Genomic DNA, 14064 nt, shown 5'->3' with positions numbered 1-14064 from the left:
ATTCCATATTGTGTTGCCGTTGCCTCCCATGCATCTAACTGCTCTTGCACCTCCTTCTCGCAATTTCCCCATAACATCAGGTCATCGGCAAAAAGCACTGCTTTCATTTTATGATCTCCAATTGCATCTGATACTTGCTGGGATTTCATCCATAACAATAATAAACAATAAAGGCGAAAGTGCACTTCCCTGTCGCAGCCCATTTTCCAGCTTGAACCATGCAGTACGTTCCCTCCCCACTTTCACACAACTCTCACTTCCCTCATACATTTTTCTGACTTTTCGTGTTATCTCTTCATCTATCCCTTTTGCGTTCAGCACATCCCAGAGCTTGTCCCTACAGACACTGTCATACGCCTTCTCAATATCTAAAAAGGCCATGATTAAGTCCTTCCCGTACTCATAGTGCCTTTCCTGCAGTTGCCTTACCGTAAATATGAGGTCCGTTGTTGATCTTCCCGGTCTGAAACCGTACTGCTCCTCTTGCAGTCTACTTTCACTACTGCTTCTTATTCTCTTCCCCAGGATCTTTTCATAGATTTTTCCACAGTGGCATAGCAGGGTGATTCCTCTGTAGTTCTCACATCTCCTTTTATCCCCTTTCTTGAAGATCGGGACTATTAATTCCTTTCTTCCAATCCTCAGGAATTCTGTTCTCCTTCCACACCACCCTCAGCACTCTGTATAGCCACTGGGTTCCTACTTCTCCTGCTGCTCGTATCATATCCACTGTTACTTCGTCCCAACCTGGTGCCTTGCCCCCTTTCATCCTCTTTATGGCTTCTTCCACTTCATTCCAAGTTAGATCATCAATTTCCCCACTATTATAATCGTCTGCTGCCTTAGGCTCTCCATCATTGTTAGTTACCCGCTTGGCGGCATTCAACAGATCTTCAAAGTACTCCTTCCAAATCTTTTTGAGCTCATGCATTTCCTCCACAACTCTTCCATTATTATCCATGATCCTCAGGCACCCGCTTCTGTCGTTCCTCTTATTTCTTACCATGGTGTAAAGTACTTTTTTGTTCCCTTCACTGTCCTCTTCTAACATTCTTGTCCATTTTTCCATCCACTTCTTCTTCTCCGCCCTTACTATGGTTTGTGCCGCTTTCTTGCTTTCCTTATATTTTACCCTAGCTTCCTCTGTTCGGGTCTGGAACCATTCTCTGAAGGCTTTGTTCTTTCGAAGTACTGCCTCTTTACATATGTTGTTCCACCATGGGGTTTCCCTACTTCTCCTCTTTGTGCTAGCTCTTCCGCACACAGTCTCAGCTGCCTCAACTAGAGCCCTCTTAAAATCTCCCCATTCTTCTTCCACTGTTCTCTGATCTTCCTTTGGCAGCTTCTTCCTGATCAGTGTCTGGTACTGGGTCCTCCGTTCATCCTCTTTCAGCATCCATGTCTTCAACCTTTTCTCCTGTATATCTGTTGCCCTCCTATCTTTTTTCTCTCTCAGGGTGGCTACCAACAGCCGGTGGTCACTGTCTAAGGCCTCAGATGGAATGACCTTAACATCTGTTTGGCTGCTCATCATCTGCCTATCCACTAGTACATAGTCTACTACTGAAGTTTGGGACCAGTCCCCACTGTACCAAGTTATTTTGTGACTACTTCTCTTCTTTTGCCAGGAATTTGCGATCGCCAGCCCATTCCTCTTGCAGAATTCCAGCAGCAATTTTCCTTCTCTATTTCGGTTCCCCCAGCCCTCTGGTCCCATTATCTCCTCGAATCCTTTCCTGTCTGTGCCAACATGTGCATTGAGGTCCCCTATTATAATCTGATTTCCTCCGTTTAGCTGCTTTTGCATGTCATCTTCAAATTCCTCCTTCTCCTTTTTTGTACACCCCACCTGTGGGGCATATGCTTGGATGATTTCAATGCTTTTTCCTTTCACCCGTACTCTGGCTTTTATCATTCGATCATTGATACCTTCCACCTCCTCCTGCAGACCCTCTCTGACCACTATTGCCACTCCATTTCTTCCCCTCTCATTCCCTATCCAGTACAGTTTACATCCGTTACTTAGTGGTTTTTCACCAACTCCTGCAGTTACTGCAGTAATGGCAAATAACTTGATAAAATTATGTAAATCCAGTGCAACTGTAAAAGAGTGAAATATTGCCTAACTGGAGCACCAGAAGACTAGTGAAATGCAGGAAGATCAGCAGAGGATCAATGATGGACACAATAGTTGGCATCCATCAGGCACTCTTAAAAACAAATGTTCCCTTTACTACATTACTTTCATGTAAGGAACAGTTTCTTTCTCAGTGTAAAGATTGTCCTCTGAAACTCTGTCCTTAAACATCAACTGAAACCCTGACTGCATTCCAACATAAGAAACATGAGATGAATCAAGCAATAAAAATGTCCTGTGGCTGCTTGCGCTTTTGTGTTTATATCTCATGTCAACATGGAATGAGTTATGCGGTATTGTTTCTTTGATGACAACATATACTTAACAAGCAACTATGAAATAAAGAGTGTGGACAGGCTGTATGTTAATATCACTTAGTGAAAGCTACAGTTCTCTGGCAGAGCTATCCAGGCATCATATCTTTGAGGAGTACTATCCCAGCAGCCTAGCCAGAAGAATTTCTGTGAAGCTTGGAAGGTAGGGAAGAGATACTACTAAAATTGAGGCTGTCAAGGCAAGCTATAAACACAATCAACTACTGTGTTGCCTACAAAAGACATCTGTTTGTGTTTGTGTCCCTGGCTGTAGAGTTCCAGTCCAAGAGCAGCAGCTCTCAGTTTGTATACAGTTTAATTTAGTGGTAGTCTTATGCACTTGTGAGTAGAAGCAAATAGTAGCAGTTTACCTGTTTTAATAGTTGTTAGAGTTGTGAGTTTTCTGTTCATTTTTGTGAAGTGAGTTAAATTTGTAGTTTAATTCAGTGCTGCAGTTGTCACTAGTGTCGCTTTATTTACTTGATTCTGTTATCTATTTGCATTTGCTGGTCTTAAAGCATGCTGTGAACTGGTGTTGGTGAAAGGCTCAGTGTTTTCTAGTAGCTTGCATTTGTGTATTTAATAAGTTTGGTAGTGCAAATCCTCATCTAAAAGACAACAGGGCTCATCTTCTTCTTCTTCTTCTTCTTCTTCTTCCCCGTTGCTTCATTTGAATTTTAGTAGTAGGATGGATAGGTTCTGTATATGCTATATGCAGACACAGGAGAAGCTGGCTGCAGTTCATGAACTGAAGATACTGCTGGCCACAGTCAGCTGTCTGCAGGCTGCTGCCTCAGGATGTAGCAGTGAAGGAGAAAGTTATGCATTGCACGGTACACATAAGATGACGCTTGTTTTGCCCAAAGGCTCTGCTGCCGGGGCACCTTCCAATGTGCATGGCCTGGGGGAACCACACTCACTGCAGAGTGAGTGGCAAGTTGTATCACGTTCGCTTCACTCTCCACTCTCCCCTCTCCCATTCACCCTGCGAGTCAACAAGTGGCCACTTCTTGAGCAGGGTCCAAGTAGGCACACAGAGGACTGGTATGGTAGTTATCAAGAGCTCCAGTGTTATTAGGGCACATTATGGAGCCCATTACTGAAATAGCTTCCAGGGCTGGAAGTGAGTCCAGTGTGTGCTCAGTGTGTATGCCTGGGGAGAGGGGGGCTTCCAAGACATGGAGAAGGTCTACCTCTCAGTGGCTGTGGAGTGTCCGGGGGACAGTGATATAGTTGCAGCTCATGTCGGCACCAGTGACACCTGTCATTTGGGTCTGACACCATCCACAGTTCAAACAGGTGAGCTGCCCTCATTCGTGCAGTATAAGCTGAGCTCACAATTTTCAGTATCATACCCAGAATTGATCGAGGTTCTTTGGTTTGAAGCTGGGTGGAGGGTCCCAACCAGAGGCTACATTGATTCAGTGACTGTTTTGGCTGCTGGACGTGCATTTTGGGGTGGAGAATTGTAGGATACCCCTTGATAGATCAAAGACACTTCAAATGTCAGAATTCTAGCAGTAAAATGACAAAGCATTAGTAACCAAGTCGCTGAATTTACACCCCTCCTGAAAAGTTATTGAACCCAGAGCTGGAGTGAACCCAAAAGAGAGAGCTCTGAACTATTTAACAAGGCCTGGAACATAGATTGAAAAGACAGATTACATGCATTGAAACAGGGAGTATTTATTCCAAGGAACAAAAATACTGGGTATATTGATCAAAATTGAGTCTGGCTGTGAAGTTATCTGGACACAAGTAATTAGCTTAGACCAACTCAAGTTAGAATCATTCAGAGTAAGTAGTACAGAAGTACCCCAATCATGTAATGTTAGTTGGAGGCAACTATAACCTACCGAGTATAGACTACGATGTTCATTGCAGTTGGTATGGACAAACATTTGTGTGAAGCAGTTTTCAACATAGTTTTCCAAAAATTCTCTTGAGGATCTAGTTCGACAACCCACACACAATGGAAATATTTTAGACTTTATGGCTATAAAAAGGCCTGATCTTATCAACAGTTTCAATATAGATGCAGGGACTGGTAATCATGATGTTTTCATAGTGATGATGGTAACGAAAATTCTTAAGTCTTCAAGAAGGCTAGAGTGTTTTTATGCTGGAAGGAGATGATGAGCAGTTCTTAGCATCGTACTTTGGCAATGCATGGGCACCATGTAGTTCCAGTATGGTGCTATGAGCAATATATTGTTTAGCACGATGTTGTTTCCACAGTTTTGTTCATCCCTTTGTGTGCAGTTATGTTTAACTAAATCTTGTTGAAGATTTGGCACAATAGAACAAACGAACCCTTTTAGGTGTGTCATCTGATTGAAAACAATGTAAGAGCTACTCAGGAGTTTTTCTCAAAGAAAAGCTGTTCAAAATCCTATTCCTTAATCACCTAGTCCTCTCCCAGTACTGCCTCCATCTATAACTTACAGCTGTTCCTTTCATAATGCTGAAGTTGATAGAACTTAGTTTTCTTTGGGGAATTTTGTCATTTATAACTGTATCTGTAAAGAGGCCAAAGTTAAAAAAAAAACTCTCTCTCTCTCTCTCTCTCTCTCTCTCTCTCTCTCTCTCTCTCATATACATAATACATATATCCTTCTCCACCCACTGCCCCCTCTTGTCCACATCTTTCATGTGGTATTTTCAGTGTTTTTGTTGTGCCCCTTTCCATGGTTTCAAGCATTATACATAATTAAATTGATGACAGAACACTCTGGCTACCACTTTACTCTCTTCTCTTCATATAAAATGAATAAAATTACTTATAACAAGGGTGATGTCATGATTTCAGCTATTCAACACTACACTCAAATTAAGTGCCAATCAACTATTCAGTGCTGATTCTTTTGCATGAGACAAAAGCACTTAATGTTACTGCACAAATTACATTTATCTCATTCTTTCTCCTTTGTATAATTGCATTTAAAGAATTTAAATAAGGAGCAAAATGTACATGTTTACATTTGAGTAGGTGTGAGGCATCTTGACAACTAGTTGTTAGGACAATTTCAGTGGCCAGCAGTTCCTCATTTCACAGAGACAGAATGACTGGCCAGTACTCATCTTCGAAAGTTGAATTTCCAGTAATATCAGTAGAAACATTTTAAAGTGAACAGCTATTCCTGCTTTCAGAACTATTAGCATATCCATCAGGGAGGAAAGAGGGATAGGTTGGTGAAAATTAGAAAGGAGCAGCAGATCACTCAGATTCCAGGATAAGACACACACATGTTGGGAGGAAGAGGGGTTTCCCCTAAGCTCTGTTACACACCTAACACAGGAGTTCCCAGTAACCAGCATCCCAAACTTTGCACTGGTTAAGACCTGTTGGAAACATGAGTTCTGGTCCCAACAGACAAGACTTCTGTACTGGCTCAGGTTTAATCTTAGCAGTGGGTAGTAAATTGGACAAGTTGCTAAGATGTAAGTGGATAGTTGAGCATTCAGTATCCAAGTTCACCTTCAACCCAGATAGTTGCAACTCAGTCACTGGTCATTCCTCCCCCTGGCTCTCCTCCTTCCTGTAACAGAACTGCTCTCATTGGTTATTCTTATGTACCTCCTCCATTTGTAATTCTCAGATACCTAAAAATATCCCCACCCTGCAATCCTTCTATTCCTACTAACCCCCCCCACCCCACCCACCCACCCATCCACCCACCCTCCTTGTTACAAACATGCTATCTTCTCTTCTCTCTCTCTCTCTCTCTCTCTCTCTCTCTCTCTCTCTCTCTCTCTCTCTCCACACACACACACACACACACACACACACACACACACACAACTGCCTGATATTCCTATTCCATTTTATGGACTTGACCTGACTGACTTCTTCCTGCTACTTCTACTCCCCTCTGTGGACTTCCTCCTATCATTTCTAATCCATTCTGTGTATTTTCCCCTCCATTTGTCATTGTCCTGTTCCACCCCATATGTTTCTTCCGTGTGTATCTTCCTAGCTTTTTCAAAGTGCTACTACTACTGTGCACATTCTACTCTTGTTCATGCACACTCAATTACTTGCTGTCCCACCTCTAATGGAATAATTGTGTGTGTTACTTGGGTCATTAAAATCATACAGTTTCTGACAACATAATTTAAATTTTGTCTTTTCCAAACAACACACTACAGTGACATTCTTCTTCTGGAAATGTTCCTCAGTGTGTTATTCAAAATGGCTGCATGCATTAAAAGACTTTCACCCCTCGTAAAAATTTCATGTTTTTAGGAAACGAAGATTCCCACCAAAGTTAAAATTATTATCAGAGGAGGAATACTATGAACAGGGTGTTCGTGAAACAAAGAAAGCTCTTGAGGAACTCAGAGGATACTGCTCCAGTCCAGAGTGTGATACATGGAAGACAGTTCTCAAACTGAAAAATCCAGTGAGGTAAAAAAACAGATGCAATAATTATTATTTCCATTGTCCCAGTTACAGCAAAACTATAGGAGTACCGATAAATAAATGGAAAAAGTTAGCCCTAAACCATTTCATTGTAACAGTTCACTTTGTGGAGTTCAGTGTACAGGGAAAATGAACCATCGGTGGTTTCAAATCAGTGCCATATAATTACAATTCATGCATTTTTCTGTCAAGATATGTGAAAAATATATATATATTCAAATAATGCTAATGAAATACACACATTTCACACACAGCACTAACCAAACACTACTGGATACATTCTCACAAGAGGCAATTAGATGTCACATTTGCAGTTGCCCTATTCACAGGGCTCAGCTTACATTAGATAAGCTTCGCACAACTTTGCACGAATCTAAAGTCTTACAGGCTAAAATTCGTTGTGACTGGGTCACAATAGCCACAAATATAACTACTTTATGCAGTGTTGTGGTGTAGCACAATGTTTAACTCATTAACCTGATGTGTGGAAGGGCGTAGGCTTGAATCTTGTCAAATGTAGTGCCTTTTTTTTAAAAAAAAAAAAAAAAATCTAAGCAAAAGAGTTTGATTATTATTTTATTCAGTTAATTGGTTTAAATGCAATTTTTCTAATGTCTAATTCTCTGTTATGTCAATTTTTCGTTGTGCTGACTTTTTGCGTTTGGAATCTGCTTATGTTGTCTATAATCTGCAGACTAGCTTCAGCAAGGACTGCTCTTCGGTTGATAACGCAGCAGCTTGTGTGGACAGTGTGAGGATAGTTTCATGTAACCAGTGATAATAAGGAAGTTTGTTACATTCAAGGCTATGGAATGCCTTGCCTGCCACAATTCAGTCATTGGTCACTTACAGTCAGTAGGCTTGCATTTTCAACATACTCACAGTATCCAGTTTCAACATTGTTCCTCATTACATATTAGCAGTATTTGTGAAGTGACCCGCCATGTTTGTTTGTCACCTATAATCGAGCGGTAGCCAGTAGCCAATATGGCAACACTGGAGCAGTAAGTGCAGACATTGACATTACCTGTCAAGTAATTTTAATCAGACTATATTTTAATTGCAGGCAAAAGAGAAAAATATGAATGATGTGAGTAACTGTTTCATATACCAGATTGAATTAGAAACAGTTTCCCTCTCCTTTGCAGTCTACGTCTCCATTGTACTGATCTGTCCAGTCAAAGGAAATACTTTGAAGGTTCATATAGTCTGTTTCGTGTTGTCTCTGTACTTCTCTCGGTTCTTTTTATTGCTGTTATGATGGTTCAACAAGTTGGTTACATTGCATTTAAATGTTCCTAACAAATTTATGGCTGTTTAGCCCCCGCCCTTACGCTTCATCAAATCTTAGAAAATATGACAAGGTACTAACTATTTCAATGAACAAAGAAAATACCAATTATTGCAGGTCTATTATTTAAAAAGAATTATACTGTTGTAATAAACATATCCTTTATTCGAAACTGAAAGTAATGCTTGGTGTCGTCGTCATTGTACCAGTCTGACTCTTCGGATGGTTCTGGATGTTCTATTAAACTTCTCATGTTGTCCTGTAAATCAACAGTAGCTCTTCTGTTTTCATAAGTAGAATGTCAGAAAGAATTGCAGGAACTGCTCTTTTTTGTGTAGTAGAAATGAGTGCCATGACTTGTACAATTTATATTTGGAGATGCTAAAAATTTGAAATAATTTCTGTAGACAACACAACTTCCTTGCTTGTAGTTATAATAGAGTTCATATTTCATAGTGTGGGAAGATACAGAAACTATGGAAGCAGGAAGTCCAGGTAAAGGAAACCACCTTGACTATTAAAATTATTTATTATTCTTTAAACAGTGGAAAATCAATGTTCGAATATCAGAAATGCGGGGAAAGATATAAGGCTACTTAGAGTAAAGATAAAATGTGAAGTTACAGGCACACACAATAAAGACAGTTAAACACAAGTTTTTGGCCACAGCCTGTCATACGAAATAGCAGTCTATGGGGGGGGGGGGGGGGGGAGTGCTGTCTGTCTGTAGTGTCCAGATTGCCAACAGGTGCAGCTTCAGGAGGTTGTGGGCAGGGAGTTGGAGAAAATGGAGCAAAAAAGGAGAGAAGCAGGGAAAGATGGGTGGGTGAGTTGGCAGAGGGCAGCAAACAAAGAGGGTGGGAGATGAAATGGGGAGAGGGTGATAGGACAGAGTGTGTGGAGACCGTTGGGTGGAGGTTGTGGGGACAGTATGTTACTGTAGGTTGAGGAAAGGATAATTATGGGAACGGAGAATGCTTTGCAAGGATAACTCTCATGTGTGCAGTTCAGAAAAGCTGGTGGTGGAGGGGGGGATTCAGATAATGACTTGGGTTATGAAGCAGCCACTGAAATAGAGTATGTTATGTGCAGCTGCACATTGTCCCACAGGCTTGTCTACTTTGCTTTTGGCCACAGTTTAGTGGTGGCTGTTCATCCTGGTGGACATCTGGTTGGTAGTAAAATCAATATAAAAAGCTGTGCAATTATTGCAGCAGAGGTGGTATATGACATGGCTGCTCTCACAGGAGGCTCGGCACCTGATGCAGTAGGATAAACCAGGAAGTGCCTGGTGTGTGGATTGGGCACGTCTTGCACCTGGGTTGTCCGCAGGGATATGATCCTTGTGCAAGGGTTTGGGATTGCGAGTGGTATAAGGATGGACTAGGATGTTGTGCAGATTGGGTGGGCAACAGAACACCACTTCAGGAGGGGTTGGAAGGATCTCGTGTAGGATGTCCCTCACTTCAGGTAATCGAAGCCCAGATACGGTTAAGTTGTTCCAGTCCGAAGTGGTACTGGGTGACAAAGAGGGCACTCCTTTGTGGCTGGTTTTTGGGAGTGGTGGGAGGATTGGGGGTGTGAGGGAAAATGGCATGGGAGATCTCTTTGCAAACTAGGTCTGGGGGATAATGTGTGTCTGTGTAGGTCTCGGTAAGACACTCAGCGCACATTGTCTGCAGTTACAAGAACTCCCTTACCCAGTACACTGAGGTCCTCATCAGGGCCTTCACAGACAGGCACTATCCCACAGACCTACTCTGCAAACAGATCTCCCACACCCAACCAATCCTCCCAACACCCCCCAAGAACCAGCCACAAAGGTGTTTCCCCCTTTCCACAAAGGTGTTCCCCCTTTGTCACCCAGTACCACCCCAGACTGGAACAGCTGAACCTCTCCTTTGTCAGGGCTTTGATTAGCTATCATTATCACCTCTAATGGGGAACACTGTACCCAAGATCCTTCCATCCCTCCTAAAAGAAGTTTTCGTCACCCACCCAACCTCATCATCATCATCTTAGTCCATCCCTATGCCACTCCCAATCTCAAACCCTTGCCACAAAGTTCATATCGCTGTGGAAGACCGAAGTGCAAGATCTGCCTTCCACCCATCCAGCACTTCCTATTCCAGTTCTGTCACAGGTTTGTCTTACCGCATCAGGAGCTGGTCCACCCGTGAAAGCAGCCATGGCATTTACCAGCTCTGCTGCAAGCATAGCACAACTTTCTATGTTGGTACGACTACCAACCAGCTGTCCACCAGGATGAATGGCCACCACCAAACTGTGGGCAAGAGTAATGTAGACCACCCTAAAGTAGACCACACTGTGGCACAAATGCAGCTGAACATAACTTGCATGATTTCAGTGGCTCCTTCATTTTCCAAGTCATCTGCATCTTCCCCTCCACCATCAGCTTTTCTTAACTGCGCAGATGGGAGTTATCTTTGTAACAAATTATCTGCTCCCATTATTATACTGGCCTCAACCTATGGTAACATACTGTCCCCAAACCCTCCACCCAGCCATTTCAAAATCCTCTGCCCTATCACCTACCCATTCTCATCTCCCACCATCTTTGTTTGCCACCCTCTGCTAACTCACCCACCCATTTTCCCCCTGCTCCTCTCCCTCTTCACTCTGTTTTCCCCACCTTCCTGCTCGACATCCTCCTGACACTATGCCTGTTGGCAGTCTCTCTCTGCCGGACAGGGCTTCTCTCTCTCCCCACCCATAAACTGCTGTACCCTTCCCTTCCCCTCTCTATCAAGATTGTTGCTTCCATTCTGGTCCGAGCTGCCATAGTTGTCGGTCATGTGTGTGTGAGATGTGCTTGCTTGTGTGACTGAATGTTGTGTGTGTTTCTTTTTCTGATGAGGCTGTGGCCGATAGCTTATTTCTAAGTGTCTTTTAATTGTGCCTGTCTATAACTTAAGGGGGTTATCTTTATTACTCCATACAAATGTAATCAGCCAGTTTCAGCCTACATGCCAATTTTCATGCATTTTTGTCTTATTGAATCATATTTAATATTGCACATGTCATTTGCAAGTGGTGATATTTCTTAAAATGAACATTTTTTGGCGTGACTGGCTTACAAACTATTCATTCTTGCTCACTTCATTCTGGCAAAAGCAGTTGAAAATGGCCTTCCATGCTGAAATTGTCTGGTTTTATTTGTAAAATGTAGGAAAGACGAAGTTTATGAGGTTGGTTTCCTTGACCAGGTTTTCCTTCATCAATATAAAGATGATTTCAGCATGTACAAAAACTGAATATTTATTTTTATTTATTTATTTATGTTCTTTTTCATCAGGATTTTTTAACTTCACATTTACCCATCATAACTGCTGGTTTCATTAATTTGTGGTGGAGTAGTGTATCTTAATAATGGGGTGTGTGGCTTCTTTACAGTTTATTATGTATGATCTTCAGTATTTGTGAACTGTTTTTGGTATAAGTATGATCAGCGGCTAGGGAGGACACTCATTGTTTTCTCCAGCAAACATAGAATGTCAGAGTTAAATAGTTATCTGCTGTTCATAATTTTTTTTTCTCTGTTGTTGTTTAAAATATTGTCTATTAAAGTTGTCAGTAGTAAATGGCGTATGTTTACTATGGTTCTCTGTGTCTTAGTTTGTTCTTTCTGTTCCTTGTGTAGTTGTAGGAACACAGATTTAGGCCATTACAAGCTTAGTACTAAGAGGCATATGATTCTCTTTTCCAGATTTGCAGAATTCATGAAAGGAGACTCACATTTAAGTGATGATGAAATGGTTCAGTATGAAGTAGAATCCAGACATTCTACTGCCGACTATGACTACTCTGATGAAGAGGAAGAAGACTGACATCTGCTCTAAAGGGCAGCAAATATGTATTGGTTACTAATGTAATTACTCAGGAGAAATTGATGACTGTGCCAAAAAACTGAATAATTATTTTTATTGTTGGCAATGGACATTGTACCATTGTAGTAATTATAATCTCTATGAGATGTGTGTTTTTAGAACATCAGATTTTGAATATTGATTAGTGTATTTATGATTCAGAATGATTTTAATAAAATTTATATGATAAAATATGATGCTACATTATATCTTTATCGTTTTCCACTTTAAAGTAACTGGTGGGTAAGAAGCAAGAAGTTGATTAGACCCGTAGTTGAGAGGGAGAGAAACACTGTCTCAATAAATCAGAGATATTATTTACATAAGGCTTCTGAAGTAAGAATGATCAGCAACAACTGAGATTAAAATTGCAAAGTTCATTTAACAAACTACTGGTAACAGTCATGTCAAAGGAGGTATTTAAAAGATGGTTATAAAGCATTATGAGAATATTCTTTTGTCTCCTTTACAACCATTTACATGTTTAACCCTTTCATGACCTGCAGGATATATCTCTCCAATATCACTTAATCATGCATCATGACCATGGGGCAATACAACCCCAAATCTCCCCAAATCTACAATGTGGTGCCATCTACTGCTTGAAATTGTTAGACTTGTTCCTGTCAAACAGCTTTATTCTGCTGAAAGTTGTCTGATGCATTGTATATGTTTGATCACTCGTGTAAATGGTCTTGCATATTTTTCAACATTTAATAAGCAAGGTAAAGATATTATTATTTATTAGTAAATATTTCTTGGGCTTTCAGTATGGTTTCATTACAGAGTCAACACTTTGGCTTTATCTCTTTCAGTGTGTGATACTGTATTACCTGTCTCAATAGTTTCATAAATAATAATAATAATAATTCATCGCACAGCATGGTGTACCAGCGCAATTGCAGACCTTATTTCTGTCTTCTGTTTAGAAATGTCTTGTCTGAAAGAGGAAGAGCTTCTCAAATATTAGTTTTCACTTACAATAATGAAGAATTTTTGTAGAAAGAAGGTAGTTATGGAGCTGTAAGAACTCTCTCTCCTTGATGTATCCGATCATTCGATATCTCTTATGGTGTTGACTGAGCCATGCAGGGATTGTCACTGCAACAGTTGTCAATGTTTGAAAGGAGATGGCAGAAAATAAAGTTATTGTGTGTGCAGAAAAAGATAATGGGGCCGAACTTATCAGTGAAACTGAAAGTGAAGTTACTGTGCATGCAGAACAAGAAAATGGGGCCAAACGTGCCAATGAATCTGAAACTGAATGGAGCGTTGATTTAACTTATTTTGAAAACTTATCAGTATCTCCTGACGCAAGTGCCAATATCAATTTTGATTTTGGACAGCTTGATAAATATGAAATTTTTACAATTTTTTGGGTTAGCTGGCTGCATAAGGTCAATAATGAGACTACCTTATATGCTGATAAAGATGTGAAAAAATCATGAGAGGTAAAAGGGTAAGACAGGCTAGTCACAATTGGAAAGACACTGTCATTGAAAAAACAAAACATCTTATTACCATTTACATCATAATGGGATACGTAGGCTAGCCAAGCAAAGTCACTACTGGTCCTCTGACCTACTATTAGAAGTATGTATGTAAATGCATTTTCTCAGCTACTGAGTAAAACCAGGTTCAAAAGACTGACTGAAAACACTGATTTGCAGTGACAGTTCTAAAGCAGTACCAAGAGGTGAAACTGGCTATGAATGACTACACAAATTGCGGCCAATATGTACACTCTGATAAATGTGCAAAAGAAGTATACAATCTGTCATGTATCATGGCTGTTGACGAGAGTATGGCCCAATTCAAAGGCCGTTCTTCAATAAACCAGTATTTTCCAATGAAGCCGACAAGATGAGGCTACAAAATTTTGTGTTTTGCTCATTCAAAAACAAGTTTCATAAATGACATTGAGTTGTACAGTGGCAATGAGGACACATCAGTAGTTGTTCAGTTCGGGTAAAAATGTTGCTCTCCAGTTTACTCAATCATACATGCAGTCT

At 40.9% G+C, this 14064-nt stretch overlaps 1 protein-coding gene across 1 annotated transcript in view; it reads left to right on the top strand.

Annotated features, from left to right (window-relative positions):
• LOC126259280 (nuclear envelope integral membrane protein 1a) overlaps window positions 1-12246 on the top strand; it is a 117934-nt gene extending 105688 nt beyond the window's left edge. The window contains exons 7-8 of the mRNA XM_049955927.1: window positions 6698-6859; window positions 11893-12246. Of these exons, the coding sequence (XP_049811884.1) occupies window positions 6698-6859; window positions 11893-12013 (283 nt within the window). The 3' untranslated portion in view covers window positions 12014-12246. The remainder of the gene's footprint in view (window positions 1-6697; window positions 6860-11892) is intronic.
• Window positions 12247-14064: the final 1818 nt, after the last annotated feature.

The sequence above is a fragment of the Schistocerca nitens genome, chromosome 5 (assembly GCF_023898315.1).
Source record: "Schistocerca nitens isolate TAMUIC-IGC-003100 chromosome 5, iqSchNite1.1, whole genome shotgun sequence".
Lineage (NCBI taxonomy): Eukaryota > Metazoa > Arthropoda > Insecta > Orthoptera > Acrididae > Schistocerca > Schistocerca nitens.
This window is presented reverse-complemented; position numbering and strand designations above follow the sequence as displayed.